Genomic DNA, 27166 nt, shown 5'->3' on the forward strand with positions numbered 1-27166 from the left:
ATATTCTTTAGAATTTTTCTGTCTATAGATTTGCGGTATTATTTATAATAAAATAATTTTCACCCCCGAGAAGGGGTGGCATCCACCCCCAGGGTAAAAGCGCCAGTTAGAATCAGATCACCTTTGTTCCTTGAGTATCTTCTAACTACTCACCAATTTTCATGAAAATCGATGAAGGTTCAACGAAATCGGAGGTGAAAACCTTCAGTGACTGCACTAATACTTTGATCTATAATTTTTTCAATTCCGTCAAAAATGTTATTACCTATTGTTGTATTGATTGTTCTTTTTTTTATTTAATTATTCATTTGTTTATGAAGCTTTATGTTGTCTTTTTTTTAATAGATGCATGGTATAATAGAACAAACATCGGTTATCAGCCAATAGCTTTATCAGATTAAACACAGCGGTAAATACATAATAAACTGCTCGTCAAAAGTTAGGGATATAGAAAATTCTGCTGAATTTTTATAGTAGATTTTTTCGTGAACAGATTAACGGATTCCGCTAATTTTTTTATTATTTTAGAATTTTCTTTAGTATTTACACAGTTATGCAAATGTTTACTCAAACTTTTTTTTGTACTTACACCGGGTGGAAGAAAAGAAATGTTTTTCTTATGTTAAGTTTGAGACGCCCTGTAGGGAGGACGAGGTAAAAATGGGAGTATATATCGAAATCGTATTGTAGGCTTATGTTGTGCGAACATTTTGTTTTTTGAATGTCCCTGATATCTTTAGAAATAAAAAAAAATAGACGGTTTTGTAATTTAACATGTGTTTTAACCGAAACAAAAGTTTGAGACACCTTGTAGGGAGAAAAAGGTACAAAGGTGAGTATACCTCGATATTTTGTTGTAGTCTCATATTTTGTGAATATTTTATTTTTTTAATTTCTTTCATATCTTTAATAACAAAGAAACTAGACGATATTATTTTTTAATATGTGTTTTAACTGACGACATGCGTCACATCACACATGTGAAACATAGAAAAACATATTAAAGAGTAATACCGTCTAGTTTCTTTGTTATTAAAGATATCAGAGAAATTAAAAAAACAAAATATTCAAAAAATATAAGACTACAACATAATGTCGGGTTATAGTCATCTTTGTGCCTTTTTCTCCCTACAAGGTGTCTCAAACTTTTGTTTCGGTTAAAACACATGTTAAATTACAAAACCGTCTATTTTTTTTGTTTCTAAAGATATCACGGACGTTCAAACAACAGCATGTTCACAAAACACAAGACTACAATATTATTCTGATGTATACTCACATTTGTACTTCGTTCTCCCTACAGGGTGTCTCAAACTGAACACAAGAAAAACATATTTGTTTCTTCCACCCGGTATAAGTACCAAAAATAAGTTTGAGTAAACCTTTGCACAACTGTGTAAATACTAAAGAAAAGGCTAAAATAAAAAAATAGCGGAATCCGTCTTTTCGCGAAAAAATCAACTATGAAAATCAGCAGAATTTTCTATATCCCTAACTTTTAACGAGCAGTTTATTTCCGTCGCGTGCCAACTAACAAATTTAACTTAGATATATCTACTAATCGCTCTGAAATGTAATACTTTTCACGCAATTATCTACACTTATTAATAAAAGCATCATTCATGATATTTACTTGAACAGAATTTAAAACTGAACCCTTTAAAAAGAGAATCATTAAAAATTCAAAAATAGCAAATATCCGTCTTCTTTTTCTTGCATCCCAGCAATCTTAACTTTGTTGGCTGCAGCTCTGAAAAATTGTACAGAACTGCACCCGTACCAGTCCCGTAAACTTAGCAACCAGGAAAACCTCCTACGTCCCACATTTCTCTTTCCAGAGATTTTTTCTTGGATTATGAGCCTTAGCAGACAGTACTTTTCCCCTCTCATTATGTGGATATTCCAGTTTTCTCATTAACTATTTTGATTGGGAAATAAGCCACGATTAAATTGAAAAAATAATGTTATTAAAGTTTCGACGCTCAAATCGGATGTCGTTGTCAAAATACAAAATAATACTAAATTAAACAAAAATGTTGTTGCTTGGTAAAAAAATTTTTCCAATGATTTATTAAATCTGACTCATTTATATCGGCAATTCAGACATATATATTACACATTTTAAAGTAGAAGACTTTAACATGATATTGCCAATATTTATGAGTTGCATTCCTGGGACGACTTTACTGAAACATACTTCATTCGATTACATGAAATCAACCCAACTCAAGAATATCTGTCACAAAAAAAATCATAGCATGTGATCTGTCTTTAAAAAGACAACCAAATGCAACGTGATTTTATTATGGTTTTCGCTCGTGATTTACTATGGAATCTCTAACACGACAATTTTACTCTCACCGTTGCATTTGGTTGTCTTTTTAAAGAAAGATCATATGCTATGATTTTTTTTGTGACGAAACTATCTTTCAGTAGAGTCGTCTCAGGAACGCCACTCAAAAATATTGGCAATATCATTTTAAAGTCTTCTAGGTACTTTAACCTTCGGATGACCAAGGGGGTAAATTTTGAACTCAATGTATGTTTTCATTTAAAAAATTCAAAATATTTTCAATTTTAAACTCATTATTTCTTTATTTGACTTTAATATCATTATAGATACCTTCATATTTTGTAATAATAAAAAATGTCCTATATTTTACGAAAAAACATTCTTTTCCAAATTTGGGGCCAAAGACCTGAGTTGACTTGAGTTCCCCTTGGTCTTCCATGTTCCAATTTTATATTAAATAAATACCGTCTATTATGTGAAGTTGTATGTAAGAAACAGTCCAGTATTGAAAAAAATGTCTGTTAAACCTGTGGCGACGTAAATTAGTATATTTTAAAATTTCTTTTTTTCTAAGTACAGAACGATGATTCCTGTTTTTGTTCAGTTGTAATTAAAAATATGTTTTACTAATGTTTGTTTATCATTTATCGATACAATAGTAACATTAAAATTACGAATACATTATTTTCTTTCTTAAAACAACTTAATTTTTTTGTCAATTGTTATTTTTGACTAAGGTCATTTTTGACTCCCGTTGGTCATCCGTGTAACAAAAAAAGGTTGGTCATCGGAAGGTTAAAGTGTATAATACATGTCTGAATTGCCGATATAAATGAGTCAGAATAAATAAATTATTATGGAAGAATTTTTTTACTAAGAAACCACATTTTTGTTTAATTTAGTAAAATTTTTTATTTTGACAACGACATCCGATTTGGGCGTCGAAACGTTAATACATTTATTTTTTTAATTTAATTGTGGCTTAATTCCCAATCAAAATAGTTAATTATAAAAATGCCACAAGGAAATAGCTTCAGAACAACATCCAGTTTTCTAGTTTGTGTAATTTTATGACTTCGCATTCGTTCCCCATCTTCAGCAAAACATCTTGATTTGTTACTCTGTCTCTTTCTCTCTGTCCATCGTATTTTTCACATTCTCCTGTAGCACCACATCTCGAATAATAATAAAATATCCGTAAAAAGTAGTTATTCCGGTATCTTTGATCATTTTATTGTGTGAAAAAAAATACAATAAGTACCGTGTTTGAAAAAAAAATGTTCTAAAAATGAGAACTTCGGCATCTCTACGTCACCAACTGTACAGTATGGTGTAAATGTTAATGAACGGAATCAATTAGTTTTTTCGTAAGCAAAGTCAAAATATTTAGCAGCTGCTTAAAAAGTATGATATTATTGTATGGCGTATACTATCTTAGAGACAGGAAGGAATAACTACCAAAAATTACAAACCTTTATAAACAAATCGTTGAAAAAAATCCTAAAAATGGATTGACCTGATAAAATAACAAACGCAAAAATATGGAGAGGAAGAAAACAAGAGAAACTTGCAATCACGATTGGAAGAAGTAAATGGAAATTGATTGGACGTACACTAAACAAAGACCAAAATAATATAACCAGACAGGCACTCGAACACCAACCAGACGGAAGAAGATTGAGAAGAAGAGGAGGAGGATTGAATAACAGCTAGAGAAGAATTTTAACAAGAGGTCATGAAAAAATTGGCATGATATGGAGAGAGATCAAAGAGCATGAAATAGAGATTGGAACAATTCTTATACAGGAAATTTCAAAGGACCAAACCGAACAAGGATTGGTCCAGAAATTGAGACATCTTTTAATATTGGCTAAGAAACGCAAGAAAAAACAGTGGACAAAACGCTTTTGTCCATTACCCCATAAGGAGAGACAGCAAGAGAGAGAGAGAGAGAGAGAGAGAGAGAGAGAGAGAGAGAGAGAGAGAGAGAGAGCGAGAGAGAGAGAGAGAGAGAGATTACCGAGAATGTATATATATATATATATAATATTAAAAGTACAACTTTTATTGAGACCTTTGAGACAATTTTCCGGTAACGCCTTCGTGATTTCAATAATTTACAAACCAAACTAATGCTGGAAACCAAGAAGACCAGGGGAGATCTATAAACTGCACAATAGACTTCCTGCCTGTCTAGCGTGGCAAAATTCCAACGAAAACTTGATCTCGCATACTCAGTTACGAGTAAACTAATAGAAAATAATAATTTCGTTGTAAATCGAAATCAAGAGACTTTGTATTTCAGTTTGTTCAGAGAGTGCCATAAACAACCTTAACGGTTTCAAACTCGTTAAGGTTGTTGACGACAGTCATAACTTTGATGTTTTTGAATGGGAAAGTACATCATGTGACACCTCATTTAAAAGCTTTTGAAATATTGATTTCAAAAATGTACAATACTTGCACAAAATTTCGGTGCAATGCTTTTGAAAAGCAATCATTTTTTTAATCCTGAGAAAACTAATTAAACCTAAAAACCTTTTAAAACAATTTAAACGCAGAATGAAATAAAACAGTATTCTTCTTCTTCTTCTTGTGCCACTCCTATCAGAGATTGGAAATCGTCAAAGCTACCATGACCTTGTTTACAGCTGACCTAAAAAGTTCATTAGTGGTACAGCCAAACCACTCTCTCAAATTCCGCAACCATGACATTCTTCTACGACCTGGATTCCGCTTTCCTTCTATTTTCCCTTGCATTATATTTTGAAGTAATTCGTATTTATGACCTCTCATCAGGTGACCCAAATACTCGAGTTTTCTTCGTTTTATCGTTAACAAAATTTGTGGGTCTCTTCCTATCCTTCGTATTACTTCAAGGTTTGTGATTCTTTCAACCCAACTTATCTTCAGCATTCGACGGTAGCACCACATCTCGAAACTTTCAATATTTTTTATGTTGTTCTCTTTGAGAGTCCAGGCCTCGACACCGTATAATAGCGTGGTAAATACGTAGCTTCTTAGCATTCTTAATCGTAGAGGAATGCTTATATCTCTGTTGCAGAAGAATTTTCTCATCTTTATGAAGGTGGCCCGGGCAATTTCGATACGTCTTTCTATTTCATTGTTTTGGTCTCCAGTTTCGTTTATTAATGTTCCCAAGTATTTGTAACTTGATACTTTTTCAATTTGAATGCCGTTTATACTAATATGTGCTGGTTGTGTCATGATTTTACTGAAGACCATATACTTGGTTTTTTGATATTAATGTTTATGCCGTAATTGTTGCAAGCAATATTTATGTTTGTAAGTAATCGTTGTAATTCTTCTACTGTTCTTGCAACTAGTACAGTATCCTCCGCGTATCGAATATTATTTACAACCTCTCTATTGATTACGATTCCTTCATTTACGAGTACTTGCAAAAGGGCTTCCTGGCAGATGCTTTCACTATATACATTAAATAGCAGTGGTAACAAAATGCATCCCTGTCGTACTCCTCTACGTATTTCTATTGCTTTTGATATCTCATTTTTTATTTTGATGTTAGCTTTTTGATTCCAATATAAGTTGAGAATTATTCGCAGATCTTTATTATCAATGTCTTTTCTTTCAAGAATGTCTTTTAGCCTATCGTGGCGTACTCTGTCAAACGCTTTTTCAAAATCGATAAAACATGCATGTACTTCTTGATTAACGTCTAGGCATCTTTGTGTAAGAACATTCAAACCGAAGAGAGCTTCTCGAGTACCTAGTCCTTTTCTGAACCCCATCTGTGTATTACTAATATCTGACTCCAACTTTTGATAAACTCGGTTGTGGATGATTTTTAGAAATATCTTTAGTAGATGGCTCATTAAAGATATTGTTCGATGTTCTGAACATTCTTTTGCATTGGATTTCTTTGGCAGTGTAACGAATGTAGACAACAGCCACTCTTGAGGTATAATACCAGTATTGTATACTGTGTTAAATAAGTGCAATATTATATTGCAATATATATTGAATATATCATTCAAGAGCTTTAGTAATTCAGTAGGAACCTAATCGGGTCCATTTGCCTTTCCAGTTTTGGAATTTCTAAGTGCCATTTCTACTTCACATTTTAGGATTTCAGGTCCCGTTTCACCATTTACCTGGACAATGTTATTTCTGTTGTCCTCAAACAAATCTCTTATGTATTCACTCCATCTATTAATTTTTTTTCTGTTAAGTCTATAATAATATTTATATAATATTATAATATTTAATACAGTATTACTGAGAGCCAAAAGTCCCTAAAAACTGCTAAAATGTTTATTTTAATAAGTTACAGGGGTGAAAAAGAAGACAAAATTTAGGATGATTTTCAATTTGAAATATATCATTCAAAGGAAACTTTTTGTTTATTCTAAGGGACTTGCAGCTTTCGGTAATTATGAAATTTTTCATTCTGCGTTTAAATTTTTCAAAAAAAGGCTTTTAATGAGGTATCACATGATGTACTTTCCCATTTAAAAAAATCGAAGTTATGACTGTCAGCTGAAGAGGGCTCACGTAATGTTCGAAATATCGATGCTATAATCTACTATGATTATTTTAAAAATGTGCTAAAAATAAATGAGGTAATATGGGGGGGGGTAACACTTGTTCCAGCGTACTGTATACATATAATATACACTTTCTGATGAAAGCTAACGAGCTTGAAACCGGTAAGGGTGTTTATGCACTCTCTGAACCCACTGAAATATATAATAATTAGGGAGCGGATTTTATGCTAAATGCATATTGCTTGCATATTTCGCATATTTGAGAACTTCACCAAATTTTGCATATTTTTAAAGAAACGTCCATATTATGTGTCTATTTAAAATAAAAACATTTTCGTCCAAACGAAAAATTCTAAATTTTTTTAATTCGACACAAAATATTCCCCCGCACATGCTGTCATATCTTTTTTAGAGCTACCTGAAGTCGGCTCATTCACTACCTTTTCGGTTTTTCTTGACGGTAGTACGCCGTCATAAAATTATTGTAGGATGTTAAATACCCTATTGTTAAGAGAATTTTTACACCTCTAAACATCGTTTTACGATTCTCTAGCGGAAATTTAAATATGATTTACATCAGATCCCGTAAATCAGTAAAATAAGTCACCTTTAGTCGGTCAATGCAAATGTTTAGTTATTGTGTAAAAGTACTTCTGTTTGTGAATAGTGCAGTATGCTTAAAAATTCTAGCCTGGTTTATTCCCGGATCAGAAACTATCCCCAGCTTCTTTACACTAATGGAAAATTAGTCTGCAAAGCATGTAGTAAAATGGTGAGTTTAAGATTACTTTCTTCCTCTCTTTTTCTTTATTAAATAATATTTTGCTGCATCTTCAACATTTTTAGTTTAAATAGTGTGAAAAAGTATGTGGTATTGTCGTAGATACCGTCTCAGTGAAAATTTTCGGTTATACAACACCTGGGGACAGAACTACATAATTCAACATGCAAGAAGATGGGCGAATCGAAAGTTATCAGTTACCCATTGACAGTAGACAATAATCGTTGATGACTTATCCAATGAACAATGTAAATTTAATTCGGATTTATGCGAGGCGATTATCTGCGCAAACTACCTTTGAAAAAACTGAAAAATCCTATGTTTACAAGTTTTTGGAAATATATTCCAAGAAAGGTGTTCCCGATGAAGGTACCTTGAGAAAAAATTACGTACCTCAAATTTACAACGATACCATAAAAAAATCAAGAAAATAGTGGAAAATCGATACATTTATTACATTATAGATAAAGTAGTGGTTTCTCAAAATGCGCATTTTTTGAAATTATTGTACATATCTTGCGCATATTTCGTAATTTTTTATTGCATATGTATGCGCATATTTTGTCAAAATTGCTCGCATATAAATCCGCTCCTTAATAATAATAATAATAAGAGGTTTCTTGGTTTCGCTTTATAACAAACTAATTATTTTGTATTTTTTTTAGTTTTCAATGCCCAAAAAACCTATTATACTTAGGTTTGATTTACGTCTATAATTACACTGAATAAAAAACTTTAATTTACAATAATTTCTACCTACATATTGGAAGATGTTCCACAAAATATGTATGGTCGGTAATTAGGGTGGTTATTTACGAGTAATATTAGGATAAATTAGGTTTGAATATTTTATAAATAATGTTACCATCTACACAAGGTTATTCCATTTTTAGTATATGATATTATCATAAATAAATATTTCCACAAATATTTCCATAATGTATTCTTTGCGTGAACTGTTAAATATTAGTTCTTGGACTAATAAATATATAGTATCACAGTATCATTTATTTTACCTTCATAGCTAATTTTGTAGATTTTTCACACCATGAATATGTCATATTCCTCATTAAGTGCCATGCCTCGATTTTTGACCCTTCGCTTCGTTATCGAACGTATTCGCTATCGAAGGGTCAAAAATCGAGGGGGTCTAGTACTATTCGGCGCCGCCGTTTCGGCGCGGCCGGTTCGGCGCCGGCCGATTCGGCGCCGGCCGATTCGGGCGTCGGCTGTTTTGGCGCCAGATTATACCTACGTTACTTTTTTAGCAATTTAAGAGGCTCTTGATTTATACCTATACCACACTAAAAAAATATATTAAATGTTATTTTTTCCAACTTTATGGATGTCTTTATGGATTTAAGGTTTAAAAAAAAACAAATTTTCAAGTTTATTGAGACTCTTTATTCAAAAAAATATATCTATATACAATATGTACAATTTTTAAAAACTACTTAATTTTGCCGCATTTCAAAATTATAGGCGATACACCTCAAAAAATCATTTAGGTTTCTATTTTCGTAGTCTAACACTAGACTTTCAATTCGTTGGTCTGCCTGAATATATTTCTTTAACTTGCTTGGAGGTTCGTTTCCAGCAATCAGCCGTTCAAGGAAAACATCCCGTCCGGCTTGAATTTTCTTTAGGGCATCAATGAACTTCCATATCGTTGGATGGTCCGTGCCCAATTCATTTTGTATCCTTCTGTTGGCCGCCTCTGCATGGTTATTTGTTCTGTCAACACCATCCCGAACTCTTTGATACAGATTCCATATTTCTGGTGGAAACAATGGTTGAACGCCTTCTACCTCCTCTCCTGTTGGGTCTTCCAACGTAGTTATCTTCGAAATAGTTTAAAAGTTCCTGGATTTCTAAAGGCAGTGTTGCATAAAGATGATCCAGTGCATCGTCAATTCGGTCAATTGGGACGAATGCCAAACTTAAAATCATTTTAACATGAACGGCAAAGTCGGCTTCGTTGTTATACTGTGATCTCAAACCCAACTGTGCCATGTGCCTCTGGAGATTCTGCGATAGATGAAAGAAACATCCGGATATGGCACTTTCTGCAAGCTGTTCTTGAATAGCTAAGATGGCGGCTATTTCGAAGTCGCAGAATATTCTCATGGGTTTGAAGTCAGGAGCTACATCTTTTACCATCCTAAAGAATTCACCATATGTTTGCCGTCTCTTGTTAGCCAGCAAGCCATACAAAATTGGGATGACACCACCATAAACACTTGCCAATATAATATATACCTAAAATAAATATACATATATTATAAATATATTATAAAATTACATAACGTTTTTCATTACTATTTGTTTAAACATTTTTTTAACAAATGACATTCCATAACAAATGAAATGAAATTTCTGATTGAAGTTAAGGGGCTGTTTAACCCTTTCACCCCCAGCTACTATTTTTTTTGAGGTAAATAATCCCAGCGATTTTAAGTTCGGACATACGGCGTAAGCTTTCATGCTTATATACCAACGGCCGTACGTTGTACGTCATAGGAACGAACCTACACTGAAAAATGTAATAACTTGTACAAAAAAAATATTTTCTATTAAAATGCATGATACCGTTGAGTGAAAAGTATAAAGAGACGCAACCAAATGTATTAATTTGTGCCAAATTTTTCTCACGGATAGATGGCACCTGTACAGGATTCTCCAGGATTTCCCACACATTTTACTTATTTGGATTAGAGATTCAGTGGTGTATTGTTTTATAATAGTATGATACAATTGATTCAAAAGATGGCATAACCCAGACATTCAAACCAACACCAAATTGTTCTATATGGTCCATATAATGTTCAGGAAAAAGTCACACCATTTTGAGCGTCGGGTTTGGGGGGAGAAATCGGTAAATTCGTAGTTTTTTACGACTTTCGTCAATACTTCTATAACTATGCGGTTTAGCATGAACAACCTTCTATACAAAAATGTTCTACATTAAATTTTAAATAAAAAAGCCCCTACGCATAATCCTTCTAAAGTGAACAGCTTCAAAGTTACGGAGGTAGTATAGTACAATTGGTCTAAAAAGAGGCCAAACCCAAAGAAGACTGCACTTCGAACCACAGTTTGAAACTAAATCCAAAACTAATATATTTTCGATTTTATTTATTTATTTTAACCATAAGTAGCCTATCACCAGGGACACATAAACTTTCCTCCTGATTGTTAATTTAATCCTCAAGAAACTCTGTACCTGCAAAATATACATTCTTATCTGGATCTAATTCAGTGTTTACCTGTTGGAAAGTTTATTTAATTGTATTCAAATTTTGGGTAAATATACCTGAAATCTAATGATACCGTTTTAAAACACAGTATTTATCAATCATAAAATAGGTTTTCCAAAATGTACTTACTAATTCTGATTAACTATTAGTAAATATAAAGGTCGAAGGTCGCATATTTCTCTACCTGTCTAATCTTTGGACAAAATTGTTTGTTTGAAAAGGGGTTGACCGAATTATTTTAGATCTTCTAAAATTAAAATGTCGAAAATAGTTCTCCTGACTACATTTTTTGTTAAAGAAAATTTCAGACTATCATACATTAACAACTATTTTTTTTCTCTCTCACTTTGCCAAAGTATCTGTCGCCGAATCAGCCGGCGCCGAATCGGTGGGCGCCGAATCAGCGGGCGCCGAATCAGCGGGCGCCGAATCGGCGGGTGCCGAACCGGCAGGCGCCGAACCGGCAGGCGCCGAAACGCCGAATCGCCGGCGCCGAAACGGGCCATCCCCATTTTTCTCTATCCCTTGCAGTGTTTATTGCGTCTCCTATGTTTCTTATGACATTTCTTTCTCATGACATTTTCTTTTTGACCACTCCACTTCGTCCTTCGATCTTCCTTCAATTAAGGTTTGCAGAAATTGTTATCTTTCGTTTCTAATTACGTGCACCAGGTATGCCGTTTTTCTCTGTTTAATTGTGTATTGCAGTTGTCGTTCTGTACCAATTGTTTTCAGGATTGCTTCATTTGGTATTCGTGCGGTCCAGGGAACTTTCAAGATTCGTCGATAAAACCACATCTCAGGGCTTGTCCATATGTGGGCGGTTTGCCAACGTCGACGTCGCGGTTTACCTGTTTCCCTTGGTAACTTCAAAGGCGGCATTAGGGTGACGTCAAGTAACACAGGTAAACTGCGCAGTCGACGTTGGCAAACCGCCCACATATGGACAAGCCCTAAGCGAAAGGTCACACGGGCGATAATTTACGGCGCCGTAAGAGCAGTAAACCCATTGTTTGACTAACTCTTTCACCAATTGTAAATGAAATAGGAGTTAGTCAACCAATGCCTCGTCCGGTTTACTGCTCTTACGGCGCCGTAAATGATCGCCCGTGTGGTCTTAGAGCAAGGACACATCAGGCGGCGCGCGTCGAGTCGACGTCGAGGCAGCTTAAAACACATGGCGCGGTGTAACAGCGGCAGCTATGCTACGATTTAAAGTATTTGTATTTCGTTGTTGACAAATTTAGTCGCGTGTTGGCTGCTGTACGATATGATGTCTGAAAGTTATGACGATTTGTCTTTTTAAATTAATGCAAGTTTACTTAACCTTAGATTTAGGTTAAAGAAAAAAAGAAACGCAGATATTGGATACATTTTATCATAAAGGAATGAAAGTATAAGGAATTTTTACACATTATAGGTATAACGAAATTAATATAATAAAGGCCCAGAGAAGTTTTTAATTTTACAAGAATGTCTAAAAAATCTTTTCAGGAGTTAGTAGTGTGTATTAAAGAGCCATGTTCAAGAAATACTCTATTATACCCCATTAATTGGGAAATAGTGATGTTTCACAAATTAATATTAACAAAAAAATTATTCAAAATAAAGTCAAAGTACGTATCGAGAAAGACGAAAACCAGAATATACAAAACCGTAATAAGAGCAACAGTTACCTACGGATGTGAGACATGGGTGCTAAATAAAACAGAAGAAGAAATGATATAGAGTTGAGAACGGAAAGTACTGAGAGCTATCTTCAGAGGAAATAATACAGATAGAGAAGAGGGCTGGCATAGAAACACCAATCAAGAATTAAGGATGCTTTACAAGGAACCAAGTATAACAAGATACACAAAGTTATAAAGAATCAGGTGGGCAGGTCATGTCGAAGGGATGGATAAGGAAATAATGCCAAAGATTGTACTGCTACGAAGACGAATTGGGACTAGGAGACGAGGTAGACTAAGAAAAAGGCTGCAAGAAAGTTTCAGGAATATAATATAGTATCGATGGAAATTATACACTGGAAAGAGAAGGCGAAAAATAGGATAGAGTGGAGAACCATGGTTCAGCAATGTTTACATAATAGACATCAAATAATATTATATTTATAAGTTATTAGTATAAACTGTATTATGTAAAATTGTAAATACAATTCATGTAGAGCATAATAAATAAAATAATAAATAAGGTAAGATAGCTGTTTTTATCTTTATTTTTATGGAGTCAATAATTTTATTTTTATTAAAGGTAATCCTTCTGACAAATAACTCAAGTCAAGTAAAACTGGTCAATGGTTACAGATTTTAAAATTCTGTTTGACTGTTTGTGAAATTAGGTTCAAAGAGTTTGAAAAATAATTTATTTAGTAGCTTATTTTTTTTTTTCAGGTAGAAATGTACCTAATTAAGTTGCCCTTTAAATTATAAGATAAAAAAAATTAAAAATACAATGATTTGTAAAAAATGATTTGCAAAATACAAACCAGATTTGGCAACACTGATAACAAAATTCACTAGAAAACAGCTCAAACGTCTGTGTTGTACCACGAAACATGATATGCCGTCGAAGTCGTAAAACCGCTTGGGCGACTGGTTTCTAGGATGGGTCGCGGGAACGCCGCTCCAACGAAAATTTTAAGAGTGCCTGGTGTGTGTCACTCTATCAAAGTATAGTAAGGGATGTGTCGCTTTCGACATCTCAGCGGGGGTTCAGTCGACGTACGCCGTCCCGTCTGTGTTAGCGCTTAGCCTAAGTGGAAGATCAAGGCACGAGACGGGAGACGGGAGTCGAATAACACCATCAGCAGCCGTAAGACGTGCTTGTGCCTCGTAGAAAAGTAACCATAGTTTTGTAAGCGCTTTCAATAAACGTATTCACAAATTCACTATAGACGTATTATTAAGACGAAGAGGTGTAGATCTAAAAGAAGACGACGAATAGAAAAATCCAAAGACCTACAGTATGTTCTCCAGTTTTTTTAAGAATGTTTTGAAGGTCTTCTATATTTTCCGCTATTAAGACCTAGTCATCCGCATATCATATGTTATTGATACAAATACCATTTACTTTGATGCCGCTTTCGCATTCCTTAAGAGCTTCCTGGAAAATACTTTCTGAGTATAAATTGAACAGTAGTGGGGAAAGAATGCATCCATGTCTTACACCTCTGAAAATTTTTTGAGCTTGCGTTGTTTCGTTATTCACCTTGACGACAGCTATTTGATTCCAGTAAAGAGCTTCTATGCAGCGAATGTCTATTTGATCTATGTCGAGTTGCTTTAGTATATGTACGAGTTTATGATTTTGTACTCTATCGAACGCTTTTTCATAGCCTATAAAGCACATTATTACTACATATTTTCTTTGCACGATCCTAGCAGTTCTGGGCTAGCATCTGGGTTATAACTAGTGCTTCCCTCGTACACAGGCCTTTTCTAAATCCAAATTGCGAGCAACCAATAACCCTATATGTAATAGTAACATAAATGTAATAGTCAATGGACCTGATACTTCTTTGAAGTCCAAATGTAACAGTTTACTGTCAGATCTTTTCAACTGGTTCTGTAATAATTATCTATTATTGAACACCCAAAAAATTTTTGCATGCAATTTCATAATAGGCAACGATGTATTAACCCAATTAACTTAAATATAAATATTAATGATATTGAACTTGTTTAATCATTAAAGTTCTTAGGACTTCATATAGACGAATGTCTTAATTGGAGGAAACATTGTGATACACTGGCCGCAAAATTAAACTCAGTAAAGTTTTTGTTTCGAAATTTAAAACAAGTATTAAGAGGAAAGGAATATTTTCACGCCTGTCAAAATTTTCAATGTATTTTAAATGTAATCATTTTTTTGAATCCTGAGAAAACTAATAAGAATTTTTGAAAAATTTAAACGCAGAATGAAAGATTACTTTATTACCGAGGGTCGAAAGTCCCTTATACTGAATAAAAAGTTTATTTTGAATGAGATATTTGAAATTAAAAATTACACTAAATTTTCTCTTAGTTTTTCACCCCTGTAACTTATTAAAATTAACATTATAGAAGTTTTCAGGGACTTTCTGCCCTCGGTAAAAACGTAATCTTTCATTCTGCGTTTAAATTTTTCAAAAATGCTTATTTAGTTTTCTCAGGATTCGAAAAAAATGAATCCCCATTTAAATACCATTTCAGCCGAAAATACGTACCCATCCCCTTAACGGAGAAACAATTAATAATGCTTTATTGTGCCCAAGCCGGATCTCGTTTGCGATACGGTATTTTTGTTTTGGGGATCAAGTTGCCACATCAGTGAAGTCTTTTTTGCACAAAAAAGTATAATACGGACTATTGCTGGTATCCCTCATAAAACAAGTTGTAGGCAATACTTTCAAAATTTCAAAATATTGCCATTGGCCTGTATTTATATTCTGGAGACTTGCATATATGTATATATTTAATAACCTCAAAAATTTTAAAACCAATGAGCAAATAGGTAGGTACATAACATGAATACTAGATATAATGATACCTTACGTGCCCCAATGTGTAGGGGAAATATAAAATATATTGCAGGTCCCCGAGTATAATGGGACAAAGACTCTATAATAGATTACCAACGCATATAAAATTGTGTAAGAGCCTGACCAGCTTTAAACTAAATTTAAAGGAATTTCTGATAACACACATTTTTTATTCAGTTGAAGAATTTCTTCAATTATAAATGTATTTTCGTTGTTAGTTACTGTAGTGAGATTGTTTATTTTGTTTGTTATATTTACTTAATGTATTACTTTTAACTAATTCTATACAGACTCTGTCTGTCTAACAGAAAATAAAGTATTTATTTGTTTATTTATTTATTTATTTATTTATTTATTTATTTATTTATTTATTTATTTATTTATTTATTTATTTATTTATTTATTTATTTATTTATTTATTTATTTATTTATTTATTTATTTATTTATTTATTTATTTATTTATTTATTTATTTATTTATTTATTTATTTATCACATTTTGTGGGATTCTGCAGTGAAGAACTTAAGAAATAATTTTAAGGAATGGCTTATCAGACTTGCTAGTCAGTGGTCTTTACACTTTGTTGCGTTGTGTTGTTCTTTTTTGGCAAAGCCAGAGATACGAGTCATTGGACAAGGAATTTTCCTTTTATTTAGATCTGGTTGACAATTTTTTGAAGTACCGGCATTTTTAGGATATACAATAAGCAAATTTAACCTGTAAAACACTAATTCCCTGCTAACCTCAAAATTGACCCTATAGTAAAGACCATTCCAGGGTGACGTCATTTGACAGCGACTGATGGGCAAAATATTGTAAACAAACTAGGTTAAGTGTAGAAAACCATTGTTTAATTTAAGAATATGATTAAAATACCAGCGTTTTGTTCAGTTTGGAAGTGTTCCAGTAAAGGTAAAAGAGATAAAGTAAGTTTTTTTATAATACCAGCCGCATTTAAAGACCGAAATGTTTTAAATCACTATAATCACAATACGCTATAAACAGAACGACGATATGGGCCAAGAAAACTGATTTTCTGATTTTTTGAGTTTTTGCATCCCCTATGAGGCTGTCATATATCCATTATTTGAAATTTTTGTAGTTAGAACCACATATTTTTTATAATAAAACGAGAAAATAGCAAAAATAACACCAAAAACACAATTTTTGCCCCTCAGCAACGGTGTTGAAAGTTACGTGACCTGGAATGGTCAATAGTCGGTTCGCTAAACTCAGGCACAACTGGCTAGTGGTTTTAGTAGGTAATTATTTTGTTTTTGGCCAATTTTGCCAAAATTACAAAATTACTAACTATTTAGTAATTATTAACTATTTAGTAACGATTTTTTTGCCAATTTTACCAAATTGTCAAAATTACTTACTAAAATCACTAGCCAGTTGTGTCTGAGCTTAGCGACCCCACTATATAAGGTAACTAATGAAGATTATACATTTTATAAGTAGTTTACCAATAAATTTTTAGAACCTAAAACCTTCAAAATTGATCTTTTCTTATGACATCTTTTTGCAATTTACTATTTTTGGTGGGAATAAGCCACAATTTCACTTTAAAATTGAGTTTTATTATAATTTCGATTTCCATTTTGGAAATCGTTCTACGGAGTGGAAATCGAAACCTGAAATAAACTTTAAAGTTTAAAGTATAAAATATAAAAGTATAAAAGTAATATAAAAGTATAAAGTAAAAAATATAAAGTAAACAATATAAAAATATATTTGAAAGTATGAAATTGTAGCTCCCACCAAAAGTAGTAAATTCCAGAATTATTTAATTAAGATTTACTTAAGTCGGTCCTCAATTACATATAGCTTACAAATTTTCAACAATGGAAAATTTATATGTTTGTATTATTTTTATCACTTTACCATCATTTTTGAGAGACCGTTAGGATAATAATGAAGGTGCTATATGGATGCTTCAGAAGTCAAACGGTGTGCCTAAGTCACATTCTCCCTAAAAATGAGTTAGGAGACGTAACACAAATAAAATGGTCAAATGTTTCAGTTGTTCATACACATACGTCACTAATTTAGATTTTCTTTGATAGATGGCGGTATATGATCCGCCTTCAAATTAATTTTCCAATATTTTCAGAAGTCAGATTAAGTAAGTCATTATAATAATTATTGTAAGTCATTATAAACATTGAAGCCAAGTGAAGAAAATTATGTTTTTACGTTTGATCTAGAAAAGGTACTTCCTTTTCCAAAATTGAGTGTGTCAGTGGCTTATTACAAACTGAACATGTATGTTTACAACCTGGGCGTTCATAGTTTTAATACCAATAAGGGTTTTATGTACATGTGGAATGAAACTGGGAGTTCTAAAGGGTCCCAGGAAATAGCAGCATGCCTTGTAAAGCACCTTAAGCAAACTGCTTCTAAACATAAACACATAGGTAATCATGTATTCCGATTATTGTACTGGGCAGAATCGAAATATAAAATTATCCTTAGCTCTCCACAAACTTGTGCAAGACCCTGATATGAAAGTTGATCATATTGATCACAAATTTCTTGTGTCAGGACACAGCTATCTTCCAAATGATGCTGATTTTGGTGTGATTGAAAAAAAAAGCAAAAAAGAAAGAATTTATTTATGGTCCAAGTGACTGGGTGGCTATTGTAAAAAATTTTAAAAACAAAAGTGCGTTTCTGGTCACTGAAATGAAGAGAGAAGAGTTTTTATTAACAAAAAAATTGGAGGATGGTATTACCAACAGAAAAATTGATATAAATGGTAAAAAAGTGAACTGGTTACAAATAAAATGGTTACGGTTCAGCAAAAAGAAACCAAACTCTATATTTTATAAACAAACATTGCAGGAATGGGTTGAATTCGATAAAATTAATATTTCAAAACCGGCATCAAAGGGAACGCCTCAAATTTTGTCTAATATAGTTCAAGATCTTTTGTATTCTGAGCATAGGCCAGTGAAGCAAATTAAAAAGAAACACATGTTTCATATCTTGAAATTTATTCCACTACATTATCACTCATTCTACAGAAAGTTGCCGACAATAAACCAAACGAGAGTTGACTCAGCAAGGGAAAACGATTCAGAATTATTATCAGATGCTGAAGAATACATCGATTAAACAATATGTACTCAGTTGTTGTTCTATTTCGTGTAGCGGTTTAAGTTAAGTCATAAGAATATTTAATTGTTTTTTATTCTCGGTGGACATTTCACGTAAGTCAATATTTTGGTCTGAAGCTATTTTCTTGTGGCATTTTTATAATCAAGTATATTCAAATGGGAAATAAGCCACAATTTTACCTAAAAATGATTTTATTAACGTTTCGACGCCCAAGTCGGGTGTCGTTGTCAAAATACAAAATAATACTAAATAAACGAAAATGTTGTTGCTTAGTAAAAAATTCTTCTAATAATTTATTTAATCTGACTCATTTATATCGGCAATTCAGACACGTATTATACATTTTAAAGTAGACGACTTTAAAATGATATTGCCAATAATATAGTAAAGTCGTCCCAGGAACGCAACTCTTCAATATTGGCAATATCATTTTAAAGTCGTCTACTTTAAAATGTATAATACGTGTCTGAATTGCCGATATAAATGAGTCAGATTAAATAAATTATTAGAAGAATTTTTTACTAAGCAACAACATTTTTGTTTATTTAGTATTATTTTGTATTTTGACAACGACACCCGACTTGGGCGTCGAAACGTTAATAAAATCATTTTTAGGTAAAATTGTGGCTTATTTCCCATTTGAATATACTTCAATATTTTGGGTGAAAAGTGGTTATTTTTCAAAAATAATGAAAATTTTTTAGTTTCTTTGTATTAAATATAGTACTTATACTATCATAAATAAAGACGATTTATTTATTTCTAATGACTCCTTATTTTTCTGCAACTATTATCACGAACACCTTATTTGCTCATTTTAAAGATTTACTAACTTACTAACTTGAGCCTTCTGTACCTACCCATTTCATTTATAAGCCATTTTTAAAATCGATTGCGTAGTTGTTCAACAACCAATATTTTCATGTTAAATAATTTTGAGATATGACGAATTGACGATTACCTATAATTAAAGAACTATTTTTATTTAGAAACGAAGTAATTATATACTGATAAGCAAAAAAATTCGTCATTACAGAAATCACAATGAATGGTTCTTTATTATATACAGGGTGATTTATTAAGAATATCCAATCTCTGAGTTGTAGATTCTAGACCTAAAAATAATAAGATTTAACCCGAATCACTTAAATAAAATGTGATTACTTAATGAGTTACAGAATGTTTTATTTAAAAATTTAATAAATATTTTTACCCAGTACTTTAAAACTGTTTGTCATATCCTTGTCATACTTGGCAGGAAGTGTAGGTACTCTGCACCCTATTAAATTATGATAAACAAAGGTTTCTGGCTACTACCAGAGGCGTACGACAGGGGAAAGTGAATGGTTGTCCCTTCCCAAATTCTACGCCACCAGCAGAATTGCTATATTAGTGCAATATTTGGATTCTTCAATATATTCTATGTAAATAATAGACTCTTCATTGGTAACGATAAAGTCATTAGTTTTCGATATAGTTGACGTTGAAAATGAAACGGCACAGCCATTTTGATTTACGTATTGTGCACCATCATTTTTAAATTAAAACAACTCGCGAACTAATTATTTTATCGTTACGAATGACGAGTATATTATTTACATGGAAAGTATTGGAGAGTATAAAGATTATGCTAAAATAGCAATTTCGTCAGTGGCATAGAATTTGGGAAGGGTCAACAATTCACTTTCCCCTGTCGTACACTTCTGGTAGTAGCCGGAAACGTTTATTTAACATAATTTAGTGAGTATACAGTTCCTCCACTTTTTGGCAAATATGATAAGAAAATGTCAATCACTTTTAAAGTACTAGGTACAAATAATTTTTAAAACTGATTTGGATTTTAACTCTTTGGGATATTCACTGTTTGTATTCAGTACTTTAAAAGTATTTGACATATCCTTATCATACTTGGTAGAAAGTGTAGATACTTAACACATCCTACTAAATTATTTTAAATAAACGTTTTTGGCTGCTACCAGAGGTGTACGACAGGGGAAAGTGAATGGTTGACCCTTCCCACATTGTATGCCACGCGAAATTACTATTTAAGCGCAATTTTTCGATTCTCCAATACTTTCTATTTAAATAATATACTTTTGACCAGAGTATTATGCAGCTGCTGCATTTTCGTTTTGCAAAGAAATTGAGAATGTTTATACATTTTTAATTCATTTACTCTTTTGAGTATTAAGGAATCTTTCTTGTTGGAGCTTTACCATGCTGAGTAGATGAGTTGTGAATTATTTAAAATTCTCTCATCTTAATTTACTCGGCACCTGTATGACTTATAAATTGTAAAAGTCTCAGGAGGTGTAACCAAAGAAAGTATTCCACCTGTTGTCAATCTGGTGGTACGGAGGCGATATTTATTGTCGTTTTCTGCGCTGCTTCGATTGATAACTTAGTTTGTTTTCCGGTAGATGGCCCTAGTTCATCCGTGACATTTCTTTCTTTGCAATTCGGGAAGGCCCTAAGCTATGGTAAATGGTTAAAGCGGAGAGAAGAGGATATGGGTTTACTGATGAGGGGAAAAAGATCTCCGAAACCGGTATAGACTCTTCCTGCACTCTCCGCTTTAACCAGAGTATTATGCAGCTGCTGCATTTTCGTTTTGCACAAAAATTGAAAATGTTTATACATTTTTAATATACTTTTGGTTCATGATGATAAATCATTAGTTTTCGAGATATTTGAAGTTAAATATGAAGGGGCACAATACATTAATCAAAATAGCTGTGCCGTTTCATTTTCAACTTCAAATATCTCGAAAACTAATGACTTTATCGTTACGAATGAAGATTATATTTATTATTTACATAGAGAGTGTTGAAGAAGCTAAATATTGCGCTAAAATAGCAATTCGGCCAGTGGCGTAGAATTTTTGGGAAGGGCCAACCATTGTTTATCATAATTTAGTAGAGTGTAAAGAAACTACACTTTCTGCAAAGTATGACCAGAATATGTCAAATAGTTTTAAACTACTCTTCTTCTTCAAATGCAAATCCACTAATGGATGTTGGCGATCACATTTTCCATTAACCCTCTGTTTCTTGCAATGTGTATCAGAGATTGTATGTCGTTAATCCCTGTCCATTGCCTTATGTTTCGGAGCCAGGACATTTTCTTGCGTCCTATTCCTCTCTTGCCTTCAATTTTACCCTGGATTATAAGTTGAAGGAACTGGTATTTTTCGTTTCGCATGATGTGACCCAAATACACCGTTTTTCTTTTCTTGATGTTTTCGAAAAGCTGACGTTCTTGGTTGATTCTTTTAAGGACATCCACATTTGTGACTTTCGCCGTCCATGGTATCTTTAGGATACGGCGATAAAGCCACATTTCGAAGGCTTCTAATCTGCTTATATCCCTCGTTTTGAGTGTCCAGCCCTCTATGCCATATAGCAGCACCGACCACACGTAGCATTTAGTAAACCTTAGTCTCAGTGTAAGGTCGAACTCTGAGCAGATCAGTACCTTCCTGAATTTTACGAAAGCTTGTCGAGCTTGCTCAATGCGACATTTTATTATAATGTCCGATGCCCAGTCTTCAAAAACCACGTTCCTAGGTATTTGAATTTGCTCATTCTCTCAATGGACTTAGTATTCAGTGTTATGGTGGAGTTTTCAAATGCATCCAAGTTTCTGGAGATGATCATGAATTTGGTGTTTTTGGTATTAACCTCTAATCCCATTCGCTTACTGTATTCTCCGATTATAGTGACAAGTTGTTGAAGATCTGCTATGTTGTCGCAAATTAAGACAGCATCATCAGCATATCGTATGTTGTTGATCAATACTCCATTCACTTTGATTCCCATCTCTGCATCTTCCAAAGGCTCTTGAAATATGGCTTCGGAATAAATGTTAAATAAAAGAGGGGAAAGCACACATCCCTGCTGAACACCCCTTCTTATATGTATGGATTCGGATATAGAATTGTCTATTTTTAGTTGTGCTGCCTGATACCAGTACAAGTTTTCAATGCATCTTATGTCTTTTTAGTCTATATCAAGCTTCTTGAGGATCTGCATTAACTTGTGATGTTGGACACGATCAAACACTTTCTCGTAGTCTAAAAAGCACAGAAATACGTCCTTCCTCTGATCGTAACAATTTTGGATCAACACCTGTGTTGCTACTATTGTTTCTCTTGTTCCCAAACCTTGCCTAAACACAAACTGAGAATCACTGATGTCCCATTCACATTTTTCGTATAATCTTTGATGTAGTATTTTTAAGAATATTTTTAAAGTGTTGACTCATCAGGCTAATGAGTCTGTGATCCTCACATCTTTTTGCATTGACTTTTTTGGGTAGGGGAATAAACGTAGAGAGCAACCACTGCTGAGGATAGCAACCAGTTTCATAAATAAAATTAAATATTTTATGTAGTGCTGAAATTCCGCTTTCATCTAGTAGTTTGAGTATTTCTGAAGGGATTTCATCAGGTCCAGGTGCCTTACTGTTTTTTGAATATAATATTACCTTTTCTATTTCCTCTTTAGTGATTGAAGGGCCAGTCAGCTGGTCGTCTGTATAAACTTCACTCATGGGTCTTTCGTCATGAAAGAGCTCCTGGATATAGTTTTCCCATATATGAATTTTCTCTTTTTCACCTAGCACTACCTGGTTTTCCTGATTAACTATAATAGATTGGTCTTCGTTTTCTGTATATTCCAGCAGTCTCCTTAAGCTTTTTATGTAAGTTCCGATCGTCGTGCTGTCGTTGTAAATGTTCTAGATCGATACATTGTTGCTTAAGCCATTCATTTTTTGCTATTCTTATCTTTGCTTTTATTTGCCTGTTAATGTTTTTATACATATTGCTGCCATCTGGGTCATTCTTGTGTCGTCATCGTTCATCCATTAATAATAGTATTTCTTCTGTCATCCATTTTTGTTTCTTGTTCTTTGGTTTGTACCCCAAGTTGCTTTTCATGATGTATTTTACAGCACTTGTAATCGTATTCCATGTTGGTGTTAGATCTTCGGTAATGTTTGTCGTCAATATTTGAATTTGTGTGTTTATTTCATTACTTATTTCTGCTTGTATCATTGGATCTTTCAGTTTATCCAATGCGATCTGTTGTTGAGTTTCAGGCTTGTTTTTGCATGAAAGAGCGATCTTTATGACGGCCACTAATAGTACATGGTTCTGGTTTAAACTACTGGGTAAACATATTTATTAAATTTTTAAATAAAACACCCTACCCTGTAACTCAGTATCGAGCCACATTTCATCTAAGTGATTTGGGTTAAATCTTAATATTTTGAGGTCTAGAATCTACAACTCACAGATTGGACATTCTTAATGGATCACTCTGTATGGAGTTTAAAAACCGGAAGTGAGAATTGAGATAATATACGATTACCTCGGATTCTAAGAATTTGCAAATAGACCACGGGGAATCTCTGAAAAAACAATTACATTTTGGATTTGGGAGGTGGTATTCTGATTTCTGCATAAAAGTTTTGTAATAACTTGAATAGTAATAACTGAGTTTCTGTCCTTCTCAAATAGAACAGGAATATTAATGGTAGGGGAGCCCAAACGGGGATTTTTGCAGTTACTCAAGCACGTCAAAAAATTACATAGGAAGTAACCTTGTACCCTCTAAATACCATATGGACTCAGTGATTCCCAAAGTGGTCCAGGTGGACCCCCAGGGGGCCACGAGAGACTCAACGGGGGTCTACGTTGGCGTGAAATAAAAATGGGGGTTCACAAGTTGTAAGTGGGGGTCCACGAAAATTGTATAGTGATTTGGTATTTATTTAAACAAATTTGCATTTTTTATCGTAAAATATCAATGGGAAAAATAATGTTTTAATAGAAGGGACTTAAAAATGTCATTAATAGTTATTTATGATATAAGTGTTAAAAGTACATGTTTAAGGCACGCATGTGAAAGTTTGCAAAATGAGCGATAGCGAGTTCTGCAATTCACATGAGTGCCTTAAAAATGTACTTTTTAACACGCATATCATACAATATTTTTTCTACAAACGTAATTACAGGACAATATCTACAAAAACAATTTTATATTTTTTTGACATTACATCAAAATTGCATATACGGTCAATACGAACTGCAGTGCCTTAAATTTTTTTTAAAGCACTAGTGCCTTAAAGTAGCATTTTTAACGCTCGTATGGAGTGCTAAAAATTGCATTTTTAACACGGTTGTAGAAAAAATATATTATAATAAGTTATTTTGATTAAAAACAAGTTTTTGATCAACTTTTAGTGTAGAAAACTTTAAAATGCCGTTTTTTAAAATTTCCTTCATTCCCAAAATACATGTAGTGCGATTTTACTGAAAATTTGCACACAGATAACCAAAACACAGGACTTTAAGTGTTAAAAGAATTTGTATAGTGTTACAATACAAAAAAAATACATGGAATAATATCAGTGTCAAAAATATAGGCGGCTACTGTAAGGTACAATTAACTCGGAAAATATCGACCCTATGAAAAAAATGGTTAAAAAAATTGTAGTAATTATTGTAAAGACGATTTATTTGGAAAAATTTCAATTTCTACCATTTTTGTCGAAAAGTTGAAAATAGAGGAGATATTGAACAAAAACCACTGCTATCAAACCAATCGGGTCTTATGCTGGCGCCTTTACCGCATACGTACTACCTGAAATATTGATTTTAGCAAAAAATGAAAAAAATCAAAATTGTATAAAATTTAATTCTCTCCACTTTTGTGTAGGTGCATTTTTGTTCTAAAACTAATAATAAACGAGATAATTCAATAATTAAGCTCTAACTATCAGTATTTTCGCTCCATAACTCGTAAAATTTTGACGGCACAAATAATTTATAATAAAAGAAATTATGGAAATAATATTTTTACCAATTTCAGTCAAAACAGAATAGAATCTTGCTGGGGTAGCTGGGCATGCAAGATCAAATGCTAACCGACTGGACTATATAATTTTGACTCAGATATTATTGAATGTAACTTTTCTTGTATTGTAAAACTACACAAATTCTTTTAACCACTTAAAGTCCTGTGTTTTGGCTATCTGTGGGCAAATTATTAGCCAAATAGCAGAACATGTATTTTGGGAATGGAGGAAAATGTTAAAACAGTATTTTAACGTTTTCTGCACTAAAATTTAATCAAAAACTTGTTTTAAATCAAAAAACTTGTTATAATGCTTAATAATCACATTTTTGAGTCCTTTCTATTAAAATATTATTTTTTCCATTGATACTTTACGATAAAAAATGCAAATTTGTTTAAATAAATTCCAAATCACTCCGCCACTGTCACGATGAGTAGAATTCTATTTTGCTGACGTCACGTTGCCTAGCAACCGTCGATTCTCGCATTGTAAAATTCGATTTGTGACGTCAGCAAAAAATATTCTGCCGATCGTGATCCCACACCTGGGTCCAGAGCATGCCAAATAGAATTCTATTTTGCTGAGGTCACAAAATTGAATTTCACAATGGGAGAATCGACGGTCGCTATGCGACGTGACGTCACTAAAATAGAATTCTATTTGGCGTGCTCTCACCCCTGCTGTGCTTACAATCTTGTATGAACTTATTTGATTCTTCACCAATAATACGCATACCTAGGACAAAAGTTACCGACACGAATTCTCACAGTTTCCAAATTTGTCACATATTTGTCTTGATGAAGATATTGAGACATAAGTTCAACATTTAAATGCGCTGCATGATGACTTCAAAAACAGATTTGAAGATATTTTGATGATGGAAATACCACCATGGCTCATAAATCCATTTGATGAAACGGAAGTGGCTGATGTGGTATTACAAGAGGAATTACTAGAGCTCAGCACCAATGAAGAACTGAAGGTGCAATTTACAAAAGGCTATCAAACATTTTGGCTGCAGGCAGAAACACCTGAAAAATATCATGGGCTGTGGGAAATTGCGAGAAAAGTTTTGATAGCGTTTCCCTCGTCATACCTTGTCAAAAAAAGTTTTAGTGTCGTTAGAAACCTATTAACAAAAAAAAAGGAGCACATTAAACATCACATAACGGGGAGATTTGCGGTTAATCCTTGCAAAACTGAAGCCAAATATTGATAATTTGCTGTCAATCCATCAAGTAGGTACACCCCTCCCATTAAAATTATGGGTATTTTTTTTTTAATTTGATTTGCATATTTAAAGTTACGTAAGGATATTAGGGTTTCATTTTAATTCTTTTAAGTCTGTTATCATTATCATTTTAATAAATAGATCATAAGAAAATGTACCTATGTACTATTTTTTCTTTATTTTTACCACTCCGAATTTGGCACTATTTTCGAAGACGAAAAACAGCGGTTACCGATGTAATTTCCCGAATTGCCACCCTGAAATGGAACTGGGCCGGACACGTCGCCCGAATCAGTGATGAGAGGTGGACGAAGAGATTACTTGAGTGGAGGCCGAGATTAGACAAAAGAAGTAGAGGAAGACTACCTACTCGTTGGACTGACGATCTCAAGAAAATGTCAAGAAATTGGAGGCAAAGTGCCCAAAATAGAGCACAATGGACAAAAATGAGGGAGGCCTATGTCCAGCAGTGGACGCAAAGGGCTGGGTGATGATGAATGATGATGAATTTAGGGTTGGAACTCACCCGCGACGCCAATTTCCATCGTTAGATCTTCACATTTGGGACG

The 27166-nt window shown here is 33.3% G+C and overlaps 2 protein-coding genes across 2 annotated transcripts in view; one reads left to right on the forward strand and one right to left on the reverse strand.

Annotated features, from left to right (window-relative positions):
- Positions 1-27166, forward strand: part of LOC126892156 (phospholipid-transporting ATPase ABCA3-like) — a 361018-nt gene that overhangs the window by 26128 nt on the left and 307724 nt on the right. The gene's annotated exons all lie outside the window — the stretch shown is intronic.
- On the reverse strand, positions 9341-9763 carry LOC126891592 (uncharacterized). The gene has a single exon (XM_050660770.1). It carries the CDS (start codon positions 9761-9763, stop codon positions 9341-9343), a length of 423 nt encoding a protein of 140 aa, XP_050516727.1.

Source organism: Diabrotica virgifera, chromosome 9, assembly GCF_917563875.1.
Source record: "Diabrotica virgifera virgifera chromosome 9, PGI_DIABVI_V3a".
In the NCBI taxonomy this organism is placed as follows: domain Eukaryota; kingdom Metazoa; phylum Arthropoda; class Insecta; order Coleoptera; family Chrysomelidae; genus Diabrotica; species Diabrotica virgifera.